This window comes from Macrotis lagotis, chromosome 3, assembly GCF_037893015.1.
Source record: "Macrotis lagotis isolate mMagLag1 chromosome 3, bilby.v1.9.chrom.fasta, whole genome shotgun sequence".
NCBI lineage: Eukaryota > Metazoa > Chordata > Mammalia > Peramelemorphia > Peramelidae > Macrotis > Macrotis lagotis.
The window spans coordinates 175,773,416-175,800,113 of NC_133660.1; the positions used below are offsets into that span (position 1 = coordinate 175,773,416).

Consider the following 26,698-nt stretch of genomic DNA (forward strand, 5'->3'; position numbering starts at 1 on the left):
TCTCTATTCACTCCCCTCCCTCAGCTCAATGGGCTCATACCCTGGAGGCTCCTGCTTACCAGCTCCGACTGCTTCTGTTTCCTGGAACTGGATTGCTCTCTGTGTGCCCTGAGGGCTGGGCTCTGGCAGAGTCCCCCACTGTTCCCCAGCTTTGTGCTGGTGCTCCCCGGGGTGCAGCTCAGGAGACTCCCCCACTGCTGTGAGCCAAGGCTCCCAGCGCCCTGGGGCTGCCTCCGGGAGGCTGAAGTTCTTTCACTCTGGCAGGCCGCCCCTCCGACCCTGGGGAGCAGAGCCTTTCTGCTCTTTTCCAGGTTACCTTGAGTAGGAGAAATGCCTCACTGTGTCCCTCTGTGGGTTCTTTCTCTCGAAAATTTAGTTAGAGTCCTTAGTTTCGTAGTTTTAGGAGAGAGTGCCTAAGACAAGATTGGCTCTTAGGAGTTAATGTTGCCATCTGGGCTCCGTCCCCCATTAACTCCTTTTTTTTTTCTTTTAGGTTTTTGCAAGGCAAACAGAGTAAAGTGGCTTGCCCAAGGCCACACAGCTAGGTAATTATTAAGTGTCTGAGACCGGATTTGAGCCCAGGTACTCCTGACTCCAGGGCCCGTGCCCTATCCACTACGCCACCTAGCCGCTCCCATTAACTCCTTTTTAAAAATATATATTATACCTTAAATTCACTCCCTCTTGTGCCTTATCTATATATATACTGCACTAATAAAGGAAATGATTCATATGAGTTATCAATATCTTCTTCCCATGCAGAAATACAAGCAGTTCAACATGATTAAGTCCCTTCATAATTTACCCTTCCCATTCACCCTTTCTATGCTTCACCTGAATCCTGTACTTGAATATCAAACTTTCTGTTCAGCTCTGGTCATTTTAACCAGAAAGTTGAAAGTCCCCTGTTTCACTGAAAGTCCATCTTTTCCTCTGAGAGGAGATGTTCAGTTTTGCTGGGTGGTTGATTATTGGTTGTAATCCAAGTTCTTTTGCCTTTTAGAATATCATATTCCAAGCCCTTTATGTAAACACTGCTAAATCCTCTGTAAACCTGACATAGTAGTTAAATTGTTTCTTTCTGGAAGCTTGTAGTATTTTCTCCTTGACTTGGGAGTTCTGAAATTCAGGTGTAATATTTCTGGCAGTTTTTATTTGGGTATCTTTTTTAGGAGATGATCAGTGTATTCTTTTTTTTTTTTCAAGTTTGGTTTTGTGTTGTTGTTGTTGTTTTTAGTTTTTGCAAGGCAGGGTTAAGTGGCTTGCCCAAGGCCACACAGCTAGGTAATTATTAAGTTGCTGCTGTTGGATTTGAACTCAGGTACTCCTGATTCCAGGGCTGGTGCTCTGTACACTGTGGCACCTAACCACCCTCAGTGTATTCTTTTAATTTCTATTTTACCCTCTCCTTGAATATCAGGGTAATTTTCCTGGATTCTTTCTTGGAAAATGGAGACTTTTTTTTTTTGGTCATGATTTTTATTTAACCTAATAGTTTTAAAATTATCTCTCCTGGATGAGGTTGGTTGTTTTTCTAATGAGATATTTCACATTTTCTTCTAGTTTTTTAATCTTTTGTTTTTGTTTTATTTTTTCTTGGTTTCTCACAAAGTCATCAGCTTCCCTTAGCTCCATTCTATATTTGACGGAATTATATTCTTCTTTTTCATCTGAACACTTATGCTTTTTTAAGGCATTCCTCTCATTGACTGCTTGTTCCAAACTGCTTTGACCCAAACCAGTTTTTAAGATGTTTTCTGCAGTATTTTTTGGTATCTCCTTCACTAAAGCTACTGACTTGGTTTTCATCATTTTCCTGCATCATCTCTTCCCAATTTTTTCTCTACTTCATTTACTTAATTTTCAAAATCTTTTTTGACTTCTTCCATTGCCTGTGACCAATTCCCATTTTCTTAAAGGCTTTAGGATACAGAAACTTGGACTTTGTCATCTTCTGAGTATGTATTTTGATCCTCCATGGGAACAAAGTAATTATCTGTGGTCAGATTCTTTTTCTTCTGTTGTTTGCTCACTTCCCCAGCCAATGACTTGATTTTAACGCTTTGTTAAGGTTGAGCTCTGCTTCCAACAGGAAAGGACAAACTGTCCCAAGCTTTTGAGGGGTTTTGCATATGTTTTCAGGCCACAGCTCCCTCCAGGGACCTTAATTCCTCCAGAGTCTTAGGAGAGGCTCTGATTGCTCTTGTGGCCTGTGCTCTGTTCTGTGGATGACTGCAAACACACCCCTGTGCCCTGGGGTTGGAAGGAGGGCCCCAGCTCTACTATGGCATTGTGGTCAGAGAAGAACAGAGAGAACTCCACGATCTGTCCCCAACCTCCTTAGTTTTCGTGGACGAGTGCTCTGAAAGCAGCTGCCAGGTGTCTCCCCAGCCCGGTGTTTGATCTGTGCTGAGGCCTGTGCTGCTCTGGGCTCCCCCCTGCCCCTGATGCAGCAATATTTTTCTGCTGAGCTTCTCAATTGTCTTTGGCAATTCCTGGGCTGAGAGTTCTGGAAACTGCCACCACTTCCACAGATGCAAGTGCTCCCAGGGACCCAGATATCTGGTGCTCTTTTCTTGGGTGACTGGAACCTGTTCACTCTGGCACATCCTGGGCTGTGCTGCAGGCCCTTTCTAACCCCAGTGCAACAGACCTTTCCTGTTGATCTTCCAAGCTGTCTTGGGCTTGAAAATTGTTTCACTTTGTCTTTTTGTGGGTTCTGTCATTTTGGAATTAGTCATTATATAAAGGTATTTGGAGAGGTCTAGGGGTGAGAATTGTGGGAATTCCTGCCTTTATTCACCCATCTTGGCCCCACCCCTGGTCCTTTCTCTCATGTTCTTTATTAAATATTTGAAACATAATTTTCATCTTTAAGATTTAATAATCATTCAGAAGCCATTTTTTAAGCAAAGCACTGTGCATTCAGGGAAGGTACAAAGATCATTAAGATGCTCTTCTATCATGGAATTTATAGTCTGATGAGGATATAGGTTAGATAGTAACATCTGATATAGTTCTAACAAATATACTGACTTTTCCTGTTAGTCCTAGTCATAGTATGTGCCTACTATGTGAGTGCCATGCAAAGCTTGAAGATAAAATTCCAAAAAGAAAAATAGTACCTACCTTCAAGGAACCTAGGAAAATATTCCCTGCCCTCAAGGTGCTTGCAGTCTAATGGGAGGAGAGAGAAAGACAGACAGACACACATGCCCGTGTGTGTGTGTGTGTGTGTGTGTGTGTGTGTGTGTGTGTGTATTCCTTTTCCTCTTTTCCCAGTGCATCCCTCTTTCTCATGCCTTCATAATTTTTTGAGATAATTTCCAGCATAATCGACTAGCTCCCATACCTTTTGCCCATGTAAATTCCTTTTACCTGCCCTAATGATGAGTTATAGGTATTATCTCCCAGTATAGAAATGTAAACAATTTAACTTCGTTGAGTGTCTATGATTACTCTTTTATGCATCTCTTGAGTCTTCCATTTGAATGTCACATTTTTTTATTCAATTCTATTCTTTTCATCAGAAATCCTTGAAAGTCCTCATTAAATATCCATTTGTTCCTTGAAGGATTATACTGTTTTGCTGGATAAATTTTTTTTGTTGTTGTAATCTTGGCTTCTAAAATCCTTTATTCCAAACCCTCTTCTCCTTTAACATGGAAGCCACTAAATCTTAAGTGACCCTGACTGGTTGCATGATATTTGAATTGTTTCTTTCTGACTGCTTGCAATATATTTTCATTGACCTGGAATTGTGCTATAATATTCCTTGGAGTTTTCATTTCTGGAGGTAAACTATGTATTCCTTCAGTTTCCATTTTAATTTCTGAATCTAATATGTCAGGGCAATTTTCCTCAAATTTCTTCATATGTGATCACTTTTCAATGGCATTTACTTCATGAAATTGATTCATTTTTTTAAATATTTGAAGCCTTTATCAGAGAAATTTTCTTCAAAATAAAATTTCACAGCTCTGATCACTTACCTGTATTTCCCAGAATCACCCTATTTCTTCCCTCTTTATCCTGTCTCCTTTCAGTCTATCCCTATTCAAGTGTTTTGTTTCTGACTACTACTTTCTCCAGTCTAGCTTCCCTACTATTTGCTGTCCCCTATCCCTCTCTTAACCCTTTACCTCTCCTCCTTTGCTGAAGGAGAAGATAGATTTCTTGACCCGATTGGGTGTTATTCCTTCTTTGAGCCAATTCTGATGAGATTTAGATTTCAAGCATTCCCCATTACTTCCTCTATTTTCCCCTTCACTATAAAATGTCTTCTCTTTTCACTCAGTTTTCCTCTACTTTTCTCTTTCCCTTTCTCCCATTGCATTCTTGTTTCTCACTGCTTAATTTTGTTTTATATATCTCATCATAATCAATTCGCAGCTGTATCCTCTAATGTTCTCATTTATTAGGGCAGTTAAAAGGAAACATCCTTTAACAGTTAAAAGCAATACATCTTTGAATTGCCCTAATAAAGAGAACGTTATTATGTGTCATCTTCCCATGAGGAATGTAAACTGTTTAACCTTATTAAGTCCCATATGATTTCCCTTGTTTACTTTTTTATACTTAACTTTTTATACTCTTATACTTCTTGTATTTGAAAGTCAAATTTTCTGATCAGTTCTGGTCTTTTCATCAGGGATCCTTGAAAGTCCTCAATTGAATTTCCATTTATTTTCCCAGTGGAATTATACTCAGTTGGGGGGGGGGGGGTAAGGCAATGGGGTTAAGTGACTTGCCCAAAACCACACAGCTATTAAGTGTCTGAGGCTGGATTTGAACTCAGGTACTCCTGACTCCAATGCCAATGCTCTATCCATGGCACCACCTAGCCGCCCCAATTATACTCAGTTTTGCTGGTTGTAATCCTAACCCCTTTGCCCTCCAGGATATAATATTCCAAACTCTGTGATCCTTCAGTGTAGAAGCTGGCTCCACAATACTTGAATTGCTTCTTTCTGCCTGCTTGCAATATTTTCTCCTTGGGAGCTCTGGGAATTGACTATAATTCTGGGAATTTTCTTTTTGGGAGTTATTTCAGAAGGTAATCAATGGATTCTTTCAATTTCTTTTTTCCTGCTGTTTCTAGAATATTAGGGAAGTTTTCCTTTAATAATTTCTTGAAAAATGATATCTAGGCTTTTTATTTGACCATGACTTTCAGGAAATCTGTGTCTATTTTCCAATGAGATTTCAAATTGTCTTCCCCCCCCCCCCATTATATCTTCTCTTCAGTGTTTTTTAGGTTTTTGCAAGGCAATGGGGGTTGAATGACTTTGCCCAAGGCTAGAGAGTTAGGAAATTATTAAGCCAGATTCAAACCCAGGTTTGAATTCAAGCTCAGCTTTCATTTGTTGAGTCTAATTTTTTTTTTTGAAATAAAACAAACTTTTTTGTTTGTTTTTTGCAAGGCAAATGGGGTTAAGTGGCTTGCCCAAGGCCACACAGCTAGGTAATTATTAAGTGTCTGAGACCGGATTTGAACCCAGGTACTCCTGACTCCAGGGCCGGTGCTTTATTCACTACGCCACCTAGACGCCCCCAAAAACAAACTTTTTAAAAGAAGTTACAACACAGAGGGAACAGAGGGAGGGAGGGAGGGAGAGAGAGAGAGAGAGAGAGAGAGAGAGAGAGAGAGAGAGAGAGAGAGAGAACGAACACACTAACTAAGCAGCATTGGCTAGGCCAGAAGGTCAGATAAGACTGGTGGCCCTGAGTGGAGTCCAACTCAGGTTTTTATGTCTTACCTCTCTCATCCAGAGGGCAAAAGGTGCACTCCCTTCCTCTTACTTGACCTGGAATTAAGTAGAAGGTGAAGCCTAAGAAGATCAGGATATAAATTTTACATGAAACAATGAATCAGTGATAGTTGATTTACATCAAGAATGGGGGATCTTCACCCAATTTGACAAGATTTAGCAGTCTTTAAGTTGACAAATTTTGTTTCTGTTACATAATTCTCTACTTCTAGTCAATTTACATCTCTACCCAATTTCTATATTCATAATTCTTTGCATCATCCCCCCCCCCAAAATTATCCAGGACCCAGATTCTTCTGGGCCTTTCAGAGTCCATTTAGCGAGTTCATTGAGGCAGGGTCCAGAGAATGATTGACCAGCACAGCTGGTTGGCATCCTGCAGAGGCTGGTCTTGGAGATATATAGCTCTAGAAAAAAAAACTCAAGGAAAAAATTGAGCTAGCAAAAAAAAAAACCCAGAGATATTATAACAAAGAAGGCTATTTAACAGAGGTCCAATAATTAGGAAAAACTAGAAGGTCTATAAGGGCAAGAATTATGCTTTATGATCCTAAACCTGTATCAAAATGCCTTTTATAAGAACATGGGTTCCAATATAACATAGATTCATTGATGAATGCCACGTAAGTTGAAAAATAGAAGCTCAAAAATAGTATAAATATGTACTGAAAAAAACATTTTAAAATTGCACGTGTCCAAAAGGTAATTTGCAACAGAATTTTCTATTTTGCTTTGGCCATGTATAGAATGAACAAAATTCAAGTTGAAGAATGACTCTCTCTTTTGAAGGAATTAAAAACATATCTCAATAAAAGGCCAAGTCAAGAATACTTGCCAATTATTTAAAATATAGAAGATTAGAGTGGCTCACTCTTATATTTAAGTATAATGCACCTGGAATAATCCTGGCAATTTGCTATTACAGAGCAGAGAGAGAGAGACATGAGGACATGTTCCCTAATGAAGTCACACAATTCTTTTCAATGAGCCAGGTGAGGGATTCCTTTAAGAGAATCCTACCCCAGTTGAGGCTAGGGCTGTTCTTTCTAAGGTCACTTACTCCATTTGCAGCATTTAACATCAAACCTTATAGGGCTAAATGGCTTCATTGGCATATTGTCTTTCTATTTTAACATACTTGTCAGGCAGATAATATAGCAATTACCTATAAACTAGAGCTTCAGGTGACTTGAGCACTAAGGAGAACAAAGTATGTGCCAGGCTGTAATTTAATATAAGAGATCAATGGAAAAAATTGTAATTCAGTTGTTGCTCATGTACCTAAGGACAGTGCTGTAAAATGAAATGCAGTAAACAGATTTTGAGAAGGAAAAAACTGCAATAACCCTAATTCATATTTTTTATAAAATCAACTTTTTTGCATTGAACCATTTAGTTATTAACTATGTTTAACATCTCTTTGTGGCTAGGAGGTTGCCCATCATCTCCATACTTCTCATATGACAATTAGCTAGGGATTAAAACAGAGAAATCTCAAATTATCATCATTATTTTATCTTCCTTATGTTACATAGATGCTTTTTCCTCAAAGCAAATAACCAGTTTAGTCCCAGTTTACATTTATAGCTAGAAATTTCTATATATAAACTTTTAACTAATAGCCATCTTCAAAATACAAATTATTACTTTCAGAATTCTTTGAAATAAACCTATTAGAATATCTTAAGTAACCTTAAATTCCTTTTTTTACTTTTTTAAAGATTTTATTTATTTTGAGTTTTACAATTTTTCCCCTAATCTTACTACCCTTCCCCCACCCCTACAGAAGGCAACTTGCCAGTCTTTACATTGTTTCCATGGTATACATTGATCCAAATGGAATGTGATAAGAGAGAAATCATATCCTTAATGAAGAAAAATAAAGTAGAAGAGATAGCAAGATCAGACAATAAGATATCAGGGTTGGGGTTTTTTTCTAAATTAAAGGAAATAGTCCTTATTCTTTGTTCAAACTCCACAATTTTTTCTCTGGATGCAGATGGTATTCTCCATTGCAGATAACACCATATTGTCCCTGAATTACTGATGGAATGAGCTAGACCATCAAGGTTGAGCATCATTCCCATGTTGCTGTTAGGGTATACATAAATGCTAGACAATGCTATTACATTTTCTTATTTTCAAATATCAAATGTTAATTATATTTAAACTTTCTTCCTTTACCAACAAAAGACCTTGTGAGATTGTTGACAATGCATTTTCAGTATTGATTTAACATCAAAACAAATCAGTTTATAAAATTTAGTACACTATTTCTCTTTCCCAAAAGAAACCAGTAAATATATTATATTTGATTCACTATTCCCAAATTCCTTGACATATAATTTAGCCCAATTATATTTTCCTTCTTAATAACACACAAATTTTCAAGACTTGTTTACAGAGCTTTCAAAGGTGACTAAATTACTCTCATTTAGCTCTCAGATAATTTCTTTTTTATACACAAGGTGGTGATCTTTTCCTATCAGAGGTCTCCTGTCCTTTTACAAAGCCACTTGAGAGCAGGAAGCCTACTCACAAATTTTGCAACTTAAAAAAACTTTCAAATGGTATAAGGGGATACGATCGGATCCCTACTTCATTAATTACTTAAAATTAGATCATTTTAAGCAATTAAATTCAAAACCCAAACTAAAAAGAGGAACATTTAACTCAGGTAGCTAACTATTTCAAATCTGAATTACATACACACAGAGACAGTTCTTTTGTATAAAAATTTCAAATTTTCAAAGTGAGATTGTTGGATACCCTGACTGGTACCAAAACACCAATGTCCCATTGATGTTTAAAGACACATATACTCACATATACATACATACATAAATATATATGTATGTTAAATTTAAATATTTTAGAATGTACCAGTTAAGACCAATCAAAAAAGTAAATTTAAGAATCAATCATAATTTCTTGAGGAACCACACACACACACATTCATTAAGATTGTGAAGTAGCCAACCAATAGTTAAAATTGAATGCATTCTTAAGTAACTTTATAAAGTTCAAATCCAGTTACCCTAGTACAGAGATATAATTAGCACAGCCTTAATTAAAAGATGAAATCTGAAGTTCCTAGTCCCTGAAAAAGTTACCTCCCCCCTTTTTTTTTCTTAAGGAATTGACCAGGAGGCTTCTCAATCAATCTCATTTATCCTTCCCCTCTCCCAAGAGTGGGACTTTCTCAGCCCAGCTAAGTGGGGCTTGCTATTAATAAACACTTGACCCTATACCCAATAGGGCTAAAACAAGTTTTGGGGGGGGTCTTACTCTTCCTGCAGTGAAGCATGCATTCCATCTGAGACATTGATTTGAATTTTGAAGTTCTAAAAAGGAAGATTTTACTCCCCCCCCCCAACCCTGCAGAGGGTGGGGGCGGCAGAGAATGAGAGCATTTCAAAGAGAAAGAGAGAACCACTCAAAAATATAATTTTCATCTTGTGTTTTGCTAATCAAATTTAATTCCTTTCAAGGAGCTAACACACAGCTGCGTGGTGGGAGTCTTTGGTAACAAGTTTTCCCCATGTTTTAATTCTCGATCAATTCATAGGTAGGCCAACAGTTCAAACGTCCTTCTTAAACAACCCTCACTCCACACTGGGATATAAACCAAACACACCTCAGAACTGCCTTCTCTGGTCAGTCTGAACAACACAGGGCAGGCCCACACCAGGACTACTGTGAAACACCACATGGGATCAGCTTAGCTAACTCCCCACAAAACTCAACATTTTCCTGTTTTCTGGGAAAAGGCATACAGAAGGAGGGCTAGAGGTCTACTTCTCTAAAAATCTAGGATTTAAAAAAGGGCAGAGAATCCTGGATGGCTTGCCATTATGTAGCTGCTAGCTACTTCAGTTCAGTTTTACCTATGAGGAATCATTATTCTGACTCAGGAAAGCAAGGGTGGAAGTAAAGGAAAAAAATTATTAAAAGAAATTATAACACATGGGGGGTGAGTGTGCAGAGTTGGCTGGGCCAATAGGTCAGAGACTGGCAGCCTTGATCCTGGTTATTAAGACATTTTCTTCTATGAGTTTTTGTTCCTCATTTTTCAATGATTTAATTTCAATTTTTAAGGAGTTTCTTCAGTGAATTTTTTTTTGCCTCTTTTTCCATTTGGCAGATTCTCCTTTTCAAGGAGTTCTCTTTTGTATATTTATTACTATCTTGCCAGTTCTGCTTTTTTAAGGTATTTTTCTACTTATTGAATTTTTGTACCTCTTTTGCCTTTTGGCTTATTCTGTTTTTTTAAGATATTATTTTAAAAAATATTTTTGTGCCTCTTTTACCTTGCAAGTCATTGACTCTTTTCTCATGATTGTGTTTTTCCATGGCCTGAAACTAATACATATTTTTCTCTTTTTATTTTTATTTTTATTAAAGATTTTATTTATTTTGGGTTTTACAATTTTTCCCCTAATCTTACTTCCCTGCCCCTCTCAGAAGGCAATTTGTCAGTCTTTACATTTTTTTCCATGGTATACATTGATCCAAATTGAGTGTGATAAGAGAAAAATCATATCCTTAAAGAAGAAACATAAATTATAAGAGATAGCAAGATCAGACAATAAGATATCAGCCCCCCCCTAAATTTAAGGTACTAGTCCTTAATCTTTGTTCAAACTCCACAGTTCTTTCTCTGGATACAGATGATATTCTCCATCGCAGAAAGCCCCAAATTGTCCCTGATTGTTGCACTGATGGAATGAGCAAGTCCATCAAGGTTGATCACCCCCATGTTGCTGTTAGGGTGTACAGTGTTTTTCTGGTTCTGCTCATCTCACTCAGCATCAGTTCATAGTGCATATTTTTCTCAGAGGCTTTGGATGTTGGAGCTTTGACTTTGTTGTCTTCTTCTGATCCTCCTTGTTACCATAATTTCTTCATTAATTCAGAATATTTTTTTCTTTTGTTTGCTTGTTTTCCTAGCCTTTTTCTTGACATTTTACTGCTAAAGTGGGGCTCTACTTCTAGGTTCAAGAACAAGCTGTCGGAAGCTTTAAGGATTTTGTGCAGCTATTTTCAGAGATACTTCTAAGGACCTGTGAATTTTCAGTTCTTCTAAGGTGATCCCATCTATGGAGATGTCATTACTCAGCTCTTGACCTATACTCTGGTCTTTGAGCTCCCACAAGCACTCTTTTCTGCCCTGGAATGGTAATGAAGGTCCCCTCTGTGCTGCTGCTGTAAGCTCTTGTGTGCTAGCTCTCCTCTGCACTGAGATGGACACCCAGGACTGCGCTACTTACCCAAGTGTGGGCAAGCAAGAGCCTTGCCCCTGGTGCTAACAAAGAGACCCCATAATCTTTGTTCTGACCACTTGTTTGGTGCCCTTTATGCTGTCTTGGGCTGAGAATTCTGTAAGCAGCCACTTTGGTAGTGATTTCAGTCACTCCCAAAGCCTGCTCCTGGTTTGTTGGGGTCTTTTCTGTGCTGGCACAACCAGCAGTGGATTGAGCTCCATTTTTATGCAGGAACAAAAGATACCTTCTAAGTTGTCTTGGACTGGAAAATTGTTTCACCCTGTCCTTTTGTGAGTTATGCCCCTCCAGAATTTATTTGGGGTAATCAGAGTGTGTAGACTCTTTCTTTGATCATGGCTGTCAGTAAGGTTTAAAATTTTTCTTTGGTTTTATTTTTTAAACCAGTAATTTAAAAAATTTTTCATTTTAATAATTTGTTTTCAACTACATGCAGTGGTCATTTTTAACAGTCATTGTTTTGCAAGATTTTGAGTTTTACAATTTTCCTCCCTTCCTCCCCCTCCACCCTGAATGAAAGCAATCTAATATGATTTCTACATGTATATCTGTTGAACATAGATCCATATTAATTTTGTGAAATAAGAATCAAATCCAAATAGAAGGGGAAAAAATTAGAAATAAATACATAAGACAACTTTTAACAATTAAAGATAGTAAGGTTTTGTCTGCATTTGGTTCAGTAATTCTAAAGTCATCTCTACTTGATCTGTTTTGTAGATCCCTTCCCCCCCAAAAAATATTTCACATTTTCATTTCTTTTTTCCCTCATTGTTTTGAAATATGGGGGTAGTTGTTTCTTGATGTCTTTTGGAGAGTTACCTGGGTGCTGTCTCTACTCCAAGATGATGATCTTGGAGGACATAATGTTTTTAGATTCAAAACCCATCAGAGCAGCTGATGGGAAATGAGTTTTAAACCAGTTTTAATCCCTTCCCTACTGTGTCCAGCTTCTTTGGCTCTGCCTTTATTGATTAGTCAAAGCTGATAATAAGCTTTCATTTGCCAATTTTAGTGTTTAAGAAATTAAATTTAATTACCATTTCCCCCTTCAATCACTCTTTCCTCCCAATGTGGCCATTTCCACTTCTTTGAGCTCTTTTCTTAAGTATTGTTTGTGCCTATTTTTACCATGTTGTTCTCTTAATAATTTTCTTGTATCAACTCTAATTTCTTTCCCCAATTTTTCCACTACTATTCTTTTTCTTCAACTCTTCCAGAAATTCTTTAAAAAGAATTTGAGGGTGGCTAGGTAGCATAACTGGGGGTGGCTAGGTGGCACAGTGGATAGAGCACCAGCCCTGGAGTCAGGAGTACCTGAATTCAAATCTGGCCTCAGACATTTAATAATTACCTAGCTGTGTGACTTGGACCAGCCACTTAACTCCATTTTCCTTGCAAAAACCTTAAAAAAAAAAAAAAAAAAGAAAGGAAAGAAAAAAGAATTTGATTCCAGTTATTATTCTTTGAGGTTTTTTTTTTTTTGTAATTTTTGCATTGGTGTCTTCTGAATTTATGTCTTAGCCTACCCTGCCATTCTAGTTGCTTTTAATGGTCAAATTCCTTGTTTGCTTGTTTTTTCATTTTCTCAGTCCATGTCTTGATTTTTGGATTTTATGTTAAACTTGGGCTGTGCTCACTTAGGTATGGGGACACACCATCCCAACTTTCAGGCATTTTTGTGCTGCTATTTTCAGAGCTAGCCTTAAGAGGTCTGCAAGGTTTTGGTGCTTCTAAGATTGTGTGGTTCTGGATGAGGTTTGGTCACTTATTTGTATTCTAGTCTTTACCCAGGATGGGCTTCTGGTCTTTTGCAACCACAACTGTAGAGTCTAGCACTAGGTCTTGCTCCCATAGACCAATCCCCAGTAGGTAGGCAAAAGCTATACCCAGTGATAGCAAATTTCCCCTGAAATCTTTCTGATGATTGTCTAACCCCATTACTATCTCTGGGCTAAGAGTTCCTGGATGTTCTATGCTGCTATGGCAGCTTGTGCCATACCTATTACATGTGTGGTCTGTGGACAGCTCTGTACCCTCCACTGAGAAATCTTTCCTAATCTTTTATGTTTTCTTAGGTTGGAAAAACTTTATTTTTAATTTACATTTTTATTTATTTGCACATTACTAAAATAGTCTTATAAGGTAAACATAATCCCCTTCCCCCCCCAAAAATAAAAATCTCACAAGAAATAAAGTGAAAGAAAAAAGGAAAAAAAATGTGCTTCAGTCTGTGTTCTGATACCATCAGCTCTGTCTCTGGTGTAGATTGCATTCTTTATCATAAGTCCACCAGAGAAATTACTTCTATATTTTTCCACATTTGCTGTGGTTGATTGTAATTCCCTCCCATCCATTCCTCCTCAGTACCATTTATTGTATTTTCTCTCTCCCCTTTCATTGTGTCCCTTTTCCAAATGTGTGCTGTGGGGCAGCTGAGCCAAGCCCACGTCCGATCACCCCAAAGACCCAGCAACCACTGAGCCCATGGTCCCAGTCAAGCCACCCAATCCCACCACCTTGCAAAAAAGTAAATAAGAAAATATGTTGCATCTGACTGTCCTCTCCCATGATCCCCCTCCCCTCCTCTGTCCCCTTTCTCCCATCCCCTTTATTTTTTCTTCTAGATTTCTATACCCTATTAAGTATATATGTTGTTTCCTTTCTGAGCCATTTCTTTTTTTTTTGCAATTTATTTGTTCTTCTTTTTTTAAAAGAAAGATTTTATTTATTTTGAATTTTTACAATTTTCCCCCAATCTTGCTTCCCTTCCCCACTCCCCACAGAAGGCAGTCTGTTAGTCTTTACATTGTTTCCATGCTATACATTGATCTAAATTGAATGTGATGAGAGAGAAAGCATATCCTTAAGGAAGAAAGATAAAGTATATGAGATAGCAAAATTACATAATAAGATAATGTTGTTTTTTTTTAATTAAAGATAATTAGTCTTTGGTCTCTTCAAACTCCACAATTCTTTCTCTGGGTACAGATGATGTTCTTCATTGCAGATAGCCTAAAATTGTGCCTGATTGATTGTTGCACTGATGGAATGACAAGTCCATTAAAGTTGATCATCACCCCCATGTTGCTGTTAGGGTGTACAGTGTTCTTCTGATTCTGCTCATCTCGCTCAGCATCAGTTCATGCAAATCCTTCCAGGTTTGTCTGAATTCCTATCCCTAATTCTAATCATATACCACAATTTATTAAGCCATTCCCCAACTGAAGGACATTCACTTAATTTCCAATTTTTTGCCACCACAAATAGGGCTGCTAAGAATATTTTTGTACAAGTGATGTTTTTTACCCTTTTTCATAATCTTTTCAGGGTATAGACCCGGTAGTAGTATTGCTGGATCAAAGGGTATCCACATTTTTCTTGCCCTTTGGGCATAGTTCTAGACTGCTCTCCAGAATGAGTTGGATGAGTTCACAGCTCCCCCAACAATGCATTTCTGATAAGAATGAAGGTTCCCTCTTCCCCCCCCCCCCTCCTTCCACACCATTGCAAAAGCTGTTTCTTGACTTTTTTACATGAAATATCTTAGTCTATTCTACCTCTTCTTTCCCTCTCTCTTTTCACCCATTGATTCTATTTTTACAATATATTATATTTTTAAATTCAGCTTCTTCCTGTGCCTTGTTTATATATGCTCCTTCTAATTGCTCCAATAAATGGGAAGGTTCTTATGACTATCATCAGTATCATCTTCCCATACAGGATTACAAGCAGTTCAACATCTCTCATAATTTACCCTTCTCTTCCACCATCTCTCTGCTTCACCTGAGTCCTGTGCTTGAATATCAAACTTTCTGTCTGTCTCTGGTCGTTTTAACAGGACCATTTGAAATTCCCCTTGTTTCATTGAATGTCCATCTTTTTTCCCTGGAAGAAGATGTTCAGTTTTGCTTGATAGTTTATTTTTGGTTGCATTCCAAGCTCTTCGCCTTCCAAAATATTATATTCTAAGCCCTACAATTCCTTAATGTAGCTGCTGCTAAATCTTGTTCAATCCTTACTGTAGCTTCATGATATTTGAATTGTTTCCTTGTGGCTGTTTGTAATATTTTCTGGTTGACTTGCAAGGTCTGAAACTTGGTTATAATGTTACTGGGGGTTGGTTTGGTGAGGGTTTTTTTGGCTTGTTTTGGGGGGGGGTTGGATCTCTTTCAAGACAAGTTCGGTGGATTCTCTCAATTTCTATTATACCCCCCGCTTCTAGGTTATCAGGGCAATTTTTCTGTAGAAATTCTTTAAAAATGAAGCCAAGGCTCTTTTCTTGATCATGACTTTCAGGTAGCCCAATAATTTTTAAATTGTCTCTTTAGATCTCTTTTCTAGGTTAGTTGTTTTTCAATGAGATATTTCTTGTTCTAGTTTTTCATTCTTTTTTGATATTGTTTTATTGAATCTTGATTCCTTGCAATGTCATCAGCTTCCTTTAGCTCCATTCTACATTTGAAGGATTTGTTTTCTTCAGAGAGCTTTCTTATCTTTTCCATCTGGCCAAGTCTGCTTTTTCCATTTGACCCAAACTGGTTTTTAACATGTTGTTTTCTTCAGCAGTTTTTTGGATCTTCTTCACAAAGCTTCTGACTTGGTTTTCATGTTTTTCCTGTATCTTTCTCATTTCTCTGCCCAATTCTTCCTCCACCTCTCTTGCTTGACTTTCAGAATCTTTCTTGAGCTTTGCCATAGATTGAGCCCAACTCCTACTTTTTCTTGGATGCTTTGATTATAGAAGCTTGGATTTTGTCATTGTGATTGTGTGTTTTGATCCTCCATGGGACCAAAGAAATTATGATCAAGTTCCTTTTTTTTTTTCTGTTTACTCATTTCCCCCAGCCTCTGCCCTGGTTTTTGGGTGCTTCCCAAGCTTTTGAGTCCTGTAAGGACCATAGTTCCTTCAAGATCTTAAGGGAGGCTCCAACTGCTCTCCTGCCTGTGTTCTGGTCTGTGGATGACCACAAGCACACCCTCTACCCTGGGCTGTGAGGAAGGTCACTGCTCTATGACAGTGTGGGGGCCCAGACTGTGACCAGTGTCTGAATATGGACAAAGCCCCAGAGTCCTGTCCTAGGGAAAGAGGGGAGACCTCAACAATCTCCTGCCACCCCCTTAACTTCTGTGGGTTGAACTCTCTGGAAACAGCTCTCTGGGCGTCTCCCTGATGGACTGCTCCATGGACCTATTTCCGTTTACATCAATCGGGTCTGCACTGAGGGCCCCATTGGCTTAGGATTTGTGCTCACTCTTGGCAAAGGTTTCCCTGCTTATCTTCCAAGTTGTGCTTTGTGTTCCCTGGGTTGGCAGGTCAGGAAATAACTTCTACTGCCAGGAGCCGATGCTCCCAGGGACCCAGATACCCCATGGACTGTACCCAGAGGGCTGGAACTCCTTCAGTTCTAGCAAGGTGATCCTAGCTGCACTGCTGTCCCCTCTAACCCCATGGAATAGATCATGATCTTTCAGGTTACCTTGGACTGGAGAATTTCCTCACTGGATCTTTCTGTAGGTTCTTTCTGTCTTTTGAAAATTTAGTTAAGAGTCATAATTTTAAGGTTTTTGAAATATTTTGGAGAGAGCTTCTAGGAAAGGCTGTTCTCTTGCTGCCACCTTGGCTCTGCCCCGGAAAACCATTTTAATTTGAAGTATTATTTCACAATTGTTTGGATGGGAATATTGAGAGAGTTACCCATGTGCTGCTTCTAATCCAAGATGGTGGTCTTGGATGAAAAGATGATTTTAGAGTCAAGACCCAGTAGAGTAACTAATAGGAAACGAGCTTTAAACTAGTTCTTTAGATTTAGATTAGGATTTATCCTTCCCCTGCTGTGCCTAGCTTCCTTGGCCCTCTGCCTTTATTGACAAGTCAAAGCTGATAATAAGTTTCTGATGTTCTTTGTGGATGAGTCTTGCTGCTCTAGGCCTATTAGAATTTAAGTTTCCATGGAATGTTTGAACATTTAGTCTCACTAAAAGATGTGGAAAAAATTGCTCACAGAATTTCCCCTTGGGGCATCTTCCAAAGCTGCCTGGTCAGACAAATGAAGAAGAAAAGGAAGGAGAAAGAAGAAAGAATCCATATTTTATAGCACTTTAAAGTCTTCAATAGTATTTTATTTAGGTTCTCATTTGGTCCTCATAGCAATTTTCCAGTAGAAACTCTTTATTTCTATTTTACAAGTGAGGAATCTTTAGGTTAGAGGTCAGCTGATTTGCCCTAGGCCATAGTACCCACTGTGGTCTTTGCACCTCAGACTTACCAACTCAAAGCCCAGTATTCTATCTATCACACTACTTCTCACTCACATTATCAGTTTCTTAGCAAGTGTTCTCCTGGTTAGTTCAGTGAGCATTTATTAAGTGGGAGAGAGTAGTTTACAGGTCTGGAGTTTATGGAAGGGGAAATAGAAAAAATCATTCTAAGTAAGAAAGACCTGGATGATCTTCATTAGTAGGGAAATTATGTGGTCAAAGATTTAATAATGGATTTATTACTTTCAGGGTGAAGGTAAACTCATGAGCTCCTTGGTGGCTAGGAGTTTCTTTGCATTTCTTTGTATCCCTATCACTTAGCACAATTCCTGGCATATCTTAAAAATGCTTATTAACTTGGTACAGAAGATAAGTAGGAAAGGAAAGGGAAGCAGACTTTGATTCCATGATTTTAGCCTTAGGTATTTGGAAGAACAGTGTTGCTATCATTTGATACTGGTAAAAGAGGAGGAGCTTCTGTTTCTGGTATTGTCAACTAAGTATTAAATTGGAGACATTCAATATTAGAATGAAGGGTAAACCTTTAGGTATAGCATCACTGGCATAGAGATGCTAACAGCAACTGTTGAAGTGAAAGGGATGACTAAGAAAGAAGGTAAAGGGAAAAGAGATTTGAATATGGCAATTTACTTTTTTTAATTGCTAATACTTCTTTTGTTTTACCTTTATTTCCAAATAGAACCCTCTTCCCCATTCCTTTCTTTCTCAGAAAGTCATCCCTTATAACAAAAAATTAAAAAGATGAGAAAAGGGCAGCTAGGTGGCATAGTGGATAAAGCACCAGCCCCAGAGTCAGGAGTACCTGGGTTCAAATCTGGTTTCAGACACTTAATAATTACCTAGCTGTGTGGCCTTGGGCAAGCCATTTATTGTATACAAGTACTTTGGCTAGCACAAAATAGATGATTTTTCATACCCAGAAAACTGGAGAAAATAAAATATACTTAAAGCATTGTTATTGAGTTATTTGTTGAAATGTGGAAATACTATAAAATCAAAGCAACCAGCAGTAACTGCTTGATTACTACTGAGATATAAGAATGAAAGTAATTTCAGTCATTTTTATGCCCGAAAATGTGACTTATTTATTGAATTTCCTTGTTATATTCTGGTTGCTCTGTTCTATTTTATAAAGGATATTTTCTACACAAGAGTAGATTTTTGTTAAAAATTTTTGTATAGGTGAGAAAATAGTTATGTGGTTTGCTAATTATTGGTTTCTTAATTACCATCTATTATTTTGACCAGTCATCTTAGAACTTATCTGACAGATTTCTTGAAAATTGATCTTTGAATGTGATACTACATTAAATTCAATTGTCTGATAATACAATTCTTTATTAATGTATGCTAGTGAATAGTTATTTAGACTTGGAGATGGTTGAAGCAAATGGGTGAGTCTATTTTTGCTATGTAATGATTGGTTCGTTGATTGTCCTTTGTTATTAAAGAAGACCAAAATGACATCACTATAGAGATAAATAAATTACAGTATGTTTGAATGGCTAATCAGATCAATACTAGCTTGGAGTGTTCTACCACAGGTTGGGCACAAAATAATCCATATGAACACCTGGGGTGGTTACTTATTTATCTCATATTTTCCTTTGAGCTGTTTCCATTCTGCCTTGCTCTCTGATGGGGGCACACCATGCTGGGCAATTCTGTGCCAGAATCTCCCATGCTACACAATCAGTTCTAAAATTCTTAAGAGAACCTTCAGGGGGTTCCTGCATTGCTTCTTCTGACCCTCTTGTGATTGCTTGTCCTGTGTGAATTTTCCATAAAATAGTCTTTTTGATATGCATATAATTGACATGCTGATAATATGGCCAAATCTTGTAGTTGTGCTCTCTGTAGTAATTTTTGAATGCTTTGGCAGTTTAACTCCAGAAAGGACCTCAGGGTCTGGTATCTTCTGCAGTTGATCTTCAGAATCTTCCTAAAACAATTTAAATGGAAGAGATTCATTTTCCTGGCATGGCACTGGTAGACACTTGAGATTTCACAACAGAGAGGGTAGCATGACAGCTTTCAGTTTGGTAGCCAGTGTAATGAATGATTAGTAGTTTTACTAACTTAATGAAGATTAATAATTTGGTTGGATTTGTGGAGAACTTATTCCATTTATCTGTTTAGTTATTTTTTTGCCTAATACCAAATAGCTATCTACTTTGAAATAAATTTTAATTTTGTTAGGAGATAATCACCTTTGTTAAACTTTTTTTTCTGCCTGCCTCTTGTATTTCACATTTATTTTTTCGCATAAATTTCGTTGTCTTACTAAGTTCTATAAATAAATCCCATGAAATTTGATTGGTATTCTATTAAGTACATGAAATATTTGGGGAAATGTCATTTTTATTTTATTACTCAAATCTGTTATGAACTGCCATTTACTTAGACCTTCCTTCATTTCATCATTATAATTTTATAGCTGTCCAAACATAAATTATATACCTACTGAGGTAACCCTGTAAATCTTTTGAGCAGTTCTGATTGTTAGACACTTTTTTGTTGTTGTTGTTGTAAGCTTACTTCTTCCATTCAATTGGGCCAAATTTCTAATCTCTAGAGCCACCAGAGCAGTCTAAAACCTGTTCCATATGACATCACTTCAAATACTTGAAGATAGTTATTGTTTGTCTCTTGAGATTGTTCTTCCTTCATTGAAACATTCAGTTTGTTCAAATGATCCTTTCCAGTTTTTCATTGTACTTCAAAAACTTTATACACAGATCTGAAAATAGAATTTCAGTTATGATCTGACCAAAGCAGAGTATGGGGGAATAATCATCTTCCCAATCCTAGAAATAAATCACTTAATGAAGTCCAAAAATTACATTCTTTGTATTATCCTTGATAGTACCAAATCTCTGTTCTTTGTAATTTATTGCATAGAGATTATAGGAGCATAGATTTAGAGCTAAAAGAGAACTGAAAGGTTATTGAATCAACTTCTCAATCCCTCCTTTTACAAATGAAGAGACTTGAGACGCAGAAATGACTTCCTTGGAGTCAAGTAGCTAGAATGTGTTTGAGTAAAGATTTTTTGACTCTGAGAGCAACCAACGCTTCTAGAAAGGTATCTGTGCAGAGAAATTATGATGTTTATCTGTGGTCAATGTATGTGATGAATCTTTATGACTCCAGGGCTGGCCCTCTGTTCTCTTCCCTTAGCTTCCTCTCTAGTTTGTAATAAATATTTTTTAAGTTTTTAGAAGTATTGTTACTTTGATGGGGGCGATAATAAACCTTGATGGACTTGCTCATCCATCAGTGCAACAATCAGGGACAATTTGGGGCTGTCTGCAATGGAGAATATCATTTGTATCCAGAGAAAGAACTGTGGAGTTTGAACAAAGACCAAGGGTTATTACCTTAAATTTAGAGAGAGAAAAAAAAAACTGATATCTTACTGTCTGATCTTGCTATCTTTTATACTTTGTTTCTTCCTTAAGGATATAATTTCTCTCTAATCACACTCAATTTGGATCAATGTATACCATGGAAACAATGTAAAGACTGACAAATTGCCTTCTGTGGGGGTGGGGGGAGAGAAGTAAGAGGGAGGAAATTGTAAAACTCAAAATAAATAAAATCTTTAATTTAAAAAAAGTATTGTTTGGGTTTTTTTGTTTGTTTGTTTTTAGGTTTATTGCAAGGCAAATGGAGTTAATGTGGCTTGCCCAAGGCCACACAGCTAGGTAATTATTAAGTGTTGGAGACAGGATTTGAACCCAGGTACTCCTGACTCCAGGGCCGGTGCTTTATCCACTGCGCCACCTAGCTGCCCCAGAAGTATTGTTACTCTTTGTAAAATTAGTTAATTATTTTAGAATTGTAGGAATAACTTAGGGATGTGTAAGAAAAAAACTTCTTTCTGTTAGGTTTTTGAATTCCCTTTCCTCTTTTCTTTTTTATACCTAACTTAAAGAATTCTTTACTTACTCATCTTAGCTTATTGATTTCCCTTTCCTTTTTTTATACCTAAGAAAAGAACCTTTTCTGAGCTTCCATAAACTCTACTGCTGTGTAATGTATACCTGTATATATATTACAGGTAAATTGGCAAGGTTTACATTTTCTTCTAAATGCCCTTCTCCCATTTGGGATCCATATCTAACCACTTATTCCCATCTAGTGGCAGAAAATGGAATTTTTTTCCCTCATTCTCTGACATGTGGTAGGACAGGAAAGAATGGCTTTAAGCTTTCCTTTTTTTTTTTTAACCCCAAGAATCAGATGTTCCTGGATTTAAGCAGCCTTACTAGAACTCTGTTTCTCCTTATTTAAATTAAAATTCTGAAACTACAATCACCCTTTCTTGACTGGAAGACCTTCTTTGAACTGCCTGTGTTCAAATTGAACCTGGAATTTTCTTTGCTTTAGAAAGAATCATCAATTTAGAAAATAGTTGCCAGGAATGCACTGTGAGTTAAAGATTTGTTAAAGCTGATCCAAGAAATAGGATTGAGGAACAAGCCATGAGTCAAATCTTTCCAAAGTCGGGAATAAAGTAGATAGCATAGAATTCTTAATCATTATGTTTAGCTTTGGATAATTTGACTACTCTGTTCCAGATTAATTATGTTTTAATGGTTTGAGGTCATAAAATGGGAGAAATGCAGAAATTATGGAAATGCTTGATTCAAGTAGATGTATGGTCCATTGGATTTGAATGTTTACTTAGCCTTGCTGAACCAGCTTATTTTTCTTCTTTTTTATATTATCCCTAGATAATATCTTTTACTGCTGTTCTTTGAAATTCCTTTGTGATTACTTTATGGTCTGCTTTTTTCATGTTATTTTTTCCAGTTACATGCAAAGGTAGTTTTCAACATTCATCAATTTGCAAGTTTATGAGTTTCATATTTTTCTACTCTTTCCCCTACAGTACCCCCCTCCTTTCCATGGTGGCAAAAAATCTGGTAAAAGTTGTAAATGTGCAGATGTATTTAACATAATTACATATCAGTCATGTTGTGAAAGAGGAATTAGAACTAAGGGGGAAAAACATGAAAAGAAAGAAAGAATCATAAAAATTTTTAAAAATGAGCATAGTATATTTTGCTCTGCATTCAGACTCCATAGTTTTTTCCTCTGGATGTGGGTAACATTTTCCATCAACAGGTGTCTCAGGATTGTCTTTGAACTGAACTGTTGAGAGGAGCTGATTCCATCATAGTTGATCATCTCACAACATTATTATTAATGTGTGCATCATTCTTCTGGCTCTGCCTACTTCACTCAGCATCAGTTTATGCAAATCTTTCCATACTTCTCTAAAGTCTGACTGCTCATCATTTATACTTCCTGTTTGTTTGTTTTTGGGGGGCAATGGGATTATATGACCTGCCCCAGGTCACACTGCTAGTAAGTATCAAGTGTCTGAACCAGGATTTGAACTCAGGTTCTCCTGATTCCAGGGCTGCTACTGTATCCACTGTGCCACCTAGCTTACCCCCATTGCTTCTACTCTTTATGGACCTTTGCATTGCCCTAGGAGCACTCTCTTCTTTCTTTTGTCTCACATCTCCTAGAATCATTCCCTGCTGTATCTTTTTTTCTATAAAGTACCTCTTCTTACTGACCAACCATTTCAAATTTCCCTTTAATCCTATACTCTCCTTTCCCCCCCCCAGCAGATCCTTGACTAATGATACTTTTTCCCCAATAGAAGAAGATTAATGCAGACAGAAGATAGACTACACAAAGAATATATATTTGATTCCTGGTTGGACCCGAACTGTTATCAAGTTCAAGGTTTTGGGAGTTTTAATATTCAAAAGGGGCTACTTCTTATGATTATGCTTCCCTATCATCTTGTACTCTCTGCCTTTCTCTTCTTAAGTTATACTACTATGTACTACACTAAGCAACCCTATCATTTACATCATATTTACATTTTTACTCCCTCTTATCTTATCATTTTGGTTTCTTGATCTTAAAATTTTTGAGGTCTTAGAAAGACTTTAAGAAGCAGATACCCCTAGGACATGCCATACTTTGAGCCATTAATAGTTCTTGTATTATTATATTTTAGAAATAGGAACTAAAAGCATGTTTCTTTGTATTAGGCTCTAGTTATTAGGAGGTTCCAAGAGAAAAGAAATGAGTGTCATTGTGGAAATAGGAGAGTATCAAAATCAAGCATTACAGTTTGCTAACACTGTCTCTGGCTTTGACAGACAATACCATTTAAAAATTTTTATTGGTACGTACAGTCATATTTGTTTTCAACTTCTTTACCCCTACCTTGCAAGTCATCTCTTCAAGCAGCAGGTGTCAGGCACTGATAAACAAAGATTGGAGAAAGAAGGGGGGGGGCAGTTCAGTATAACTAATTTAGAGTATATCTGATAGTAAAAGGGAAGTCATGGCTAGAAGGGGCCTTTTCCAAAAGGTCATGGAACTAAAGCCTTATGTCTGTGGTAGGTATTTTATGGATTGAAAAAGCTGGCTTTTTGCAATGAGAGAACAATTAAAAATTAAATGATATTTTTGCATAATTATAATTAGTTTGTTTTAATTAAGGCCTTTTGCCTCATAATCAAATGAATATGGCTTCTTAATGTAAATTCTAAATGCAAATAAGTCATATTGTTGGTAACAACTACATTCAGCACAGATTTGACTGCATTTATATTAACAACAACCTAATTCTTGAATATGAAGAATATCAGATTAAATCAGAAGTGGGTACTTAGCTCAGAGATTTTGCTTTTTTTCACTTGATATGAAATGAATAGAGTATAGACAATTTATCAATATAATAAGAATAAATCTATTGCTAATGTTGGATACAATCCAAAAGTGAATAATCAAGCATTAATGGCTTTGTGCATTAATTGGAAAATTAGTTTAATGGAAAGTATTTTATTCAAATTCTTCAGATTTCAGTAAAAAACAATTAAATAGAAATCAAGATTTTAAAATTGGTAATGCCTTAAACTGAATAGTAAGTGTTAAATTTTACATAATAATGATTTTTAATGAAACATTTATTATTGATATCTAAGATGGTGATTTTATATTTTTTATTTAGACTTTTTTTTTAATTTATATCAGATGGTAGTAAAAACCTTTATGGACATGGATCAGGACTCAGAAGATGAAAAGCAGCAGTATCTTCCTCTAGCCTTGCATCTTGCATCTGAATTCTTCCTCAGGAATCCCAACAAAGATGTACGTCTTCTTGTAGCATGTTGTTTGGCTGATATTTTCCGAATCTATGCTCCAGAAGCACCTTATACTTCCCATGACAAACTCAAGGTAAAATAGTTTTTTTAGAAGTCTTTTTTTATTGTAAATTGTTACCTTTCCTATTCTTATTATGAATTGCACATTAATGATTTCATCAAATGAAAGTACATGACTTTACATTATCTTAACTAAGAAATATCAAAGTTAATAATTTATCTTCACTGTATAGTCATAATAGCACTTTTAAAGGGTAGTTTGGGGGTGGTTCTTAAAACTTTATTTTGTTTTAACATTAATAAAATATATACCCAATAAGAGAGTGAAGATGGCAAAGTATGGAGTGACTATAAAGTAATGAGACTGGCATTAAAACAAATTTGTAGACCTAATAGGTTTTCCCCTTCCTTTCCTTATTTTGGAAACTTGGTCATTTTAATGATGATGCTTTCTTAAGGTTTTTCAAACTCTTTTTTTGGAATTGCCTTTAGTGTCTTTGTTGCAGTCTTCATTTTATCCCCTAAATTAGCAAATCTTTGTTCTTTAAGAGGGATAGGTTTGGTTTGTTTTTTTTTACAAACAGTCCAAGTCAACCAGAACCAAGACTAGTGAATAAGGTGGATGATCAAGCTGGGAAATACTTTTATTCAACAACTGATGGGATTTATATAGAGTTTTGTTGTGCTGAAGAAGCCAATTAATGGGCACAGTTCATCCCTTTTGTGTTGCACAGAGTATTTCATGCTTCAGAATTTCTGCATAATAAACCTGTGTTGGACCTTGTGGGATGAATTTTGCATGAACAAAGACATTGATGTCAGTGAAACAAAATCACTGTCTTGTGATTTTGAAATGCATGCATGCTGTTGGGGGAAGGGCTATATTTTTTGAGGACTCTCATTTTGGCATTTTACACAGCAGACTTTGACAGTTGGTTCAAGTACACTAGAAATAACATGTTTCTTCCTGAGTCAAAAATTTCCTCAAAGTTCTCGTTATTTTTTCCAGCTTCATTTTCCTGAAAGATATTAAGTCTTCTGTGTTTCAGTTTATCACTTAAAATACATAGTGTGGTCTCTCCAGAAACATTATTGGCATTTAATTTCTCTTTTAAATTCAATCTCTTTCATAAATTTAATTTAATTGTTTGAATGAACAGAGCTCTTGACTGTCAGTCAGCCTTTTGATGAGTTTCATGGTGATTGGTGACTTTCAGGCATTATTATAGTCATCTTCCTTATCTTCTTTACATCTCTTGCGCCAGTTAAAAACTTTTATTCCTCTCGTTACTCAATCTGAAAGAAAAATCAAAACTTCCTTTAACATGTTGAATGTCTCACTTGCAGATTTGTGTAACTTCACTCAAAATTTCTTATTAATTCTTTGATCTAAAATTGGTCACTCATTTTTATGCTGACATGAAACAGCACACTTATGTTCTTCACAGCTGCTAGCACAAGACTGACTGCTGACCTTGAAATTACTCCTGCTGCAAGTTGAAGCATGTTGCTACATGTCTCTGCTATGATCATTCCTCCTCTGCTTCCACAAGCTACAGAAGAGAATCACTCTCATTACTTTATAGTTACGTCTCGCATGTACAAGACTAAGTACTGAACATGAATGTATGTACAGGCTGAATAGTGGGGAAAATTCCCACACCTGGCTTAATTCTATAGAAATAGTTTCCTGCCTGGATGGAGAAATGGGATAGTGGGCAGAGAGTAGGGGTGGTATGTTAGGGGAATATTTATGTATTTGTGTTTTAAATTGGAACTGTGACATGTAGGTTGTCTTGCTCCCCCACAGTCTGAGAACGCTTAAAGATGTATGGAAATGATTAGCTGCTTTTACTTTTACGGTCCCGTTTCTACAGTTCGAAGTATTTTTTTTTTGTTTGTTTCATTTTCACTTATCTGTCCAAACCTTTTAGCTAAGGAGAAAGTTTTCTATTTATTTTATTGTAGCCACAACATTAATGATGCAAAGGATAATAACATTTTGGCTTCTTCATTAACATATTTTATACTTTTGTTTTACAGGACATATTTTTATTCATTACAAGACAGTTAAAAGGTTTGGAAGATACTAAGAGTCCACAATTTAATAGATATTTTTACTTATTAGAGGTAAGATCTTTATTAGAAATTATATTGCTCT

At 36.8% G+C, this 26,698-nt stretch overlaps 1 protein-coding gene across 7 annotated transcripts in view; it reads left to right on the forward strand.

The window, feature by feature from the left end:
• The window catches only part of PDS5A (PDS5 cohesin associated factor A), a 152,710-nt gene that overhangs the window by 37,475 nt on the left and 88,537 nt on the right, over positions 1–26,698 (forward strand). For all 7 annotated transcript variants that reach the window (XR_012477050.1, XM_074229595.1, XM_074229597.1 and 4 more), the window contains 2 exons: positions 24,407–24,610; positions 26,581–26,667. Coding sequence is in view for 6 of the 7 variants with exons in the window: in XM_074229595.1 (XP_074085696.1) it covers positions 24,407–24,610; positions 26,581–26,667 (291 nt within the window). In the remaining variant the exon portion in view is untranslated. The remainder of the gene's footprint in view (positions 1–24,406; positions 24,611–26,580; positions 26,668–26,698) is intronic.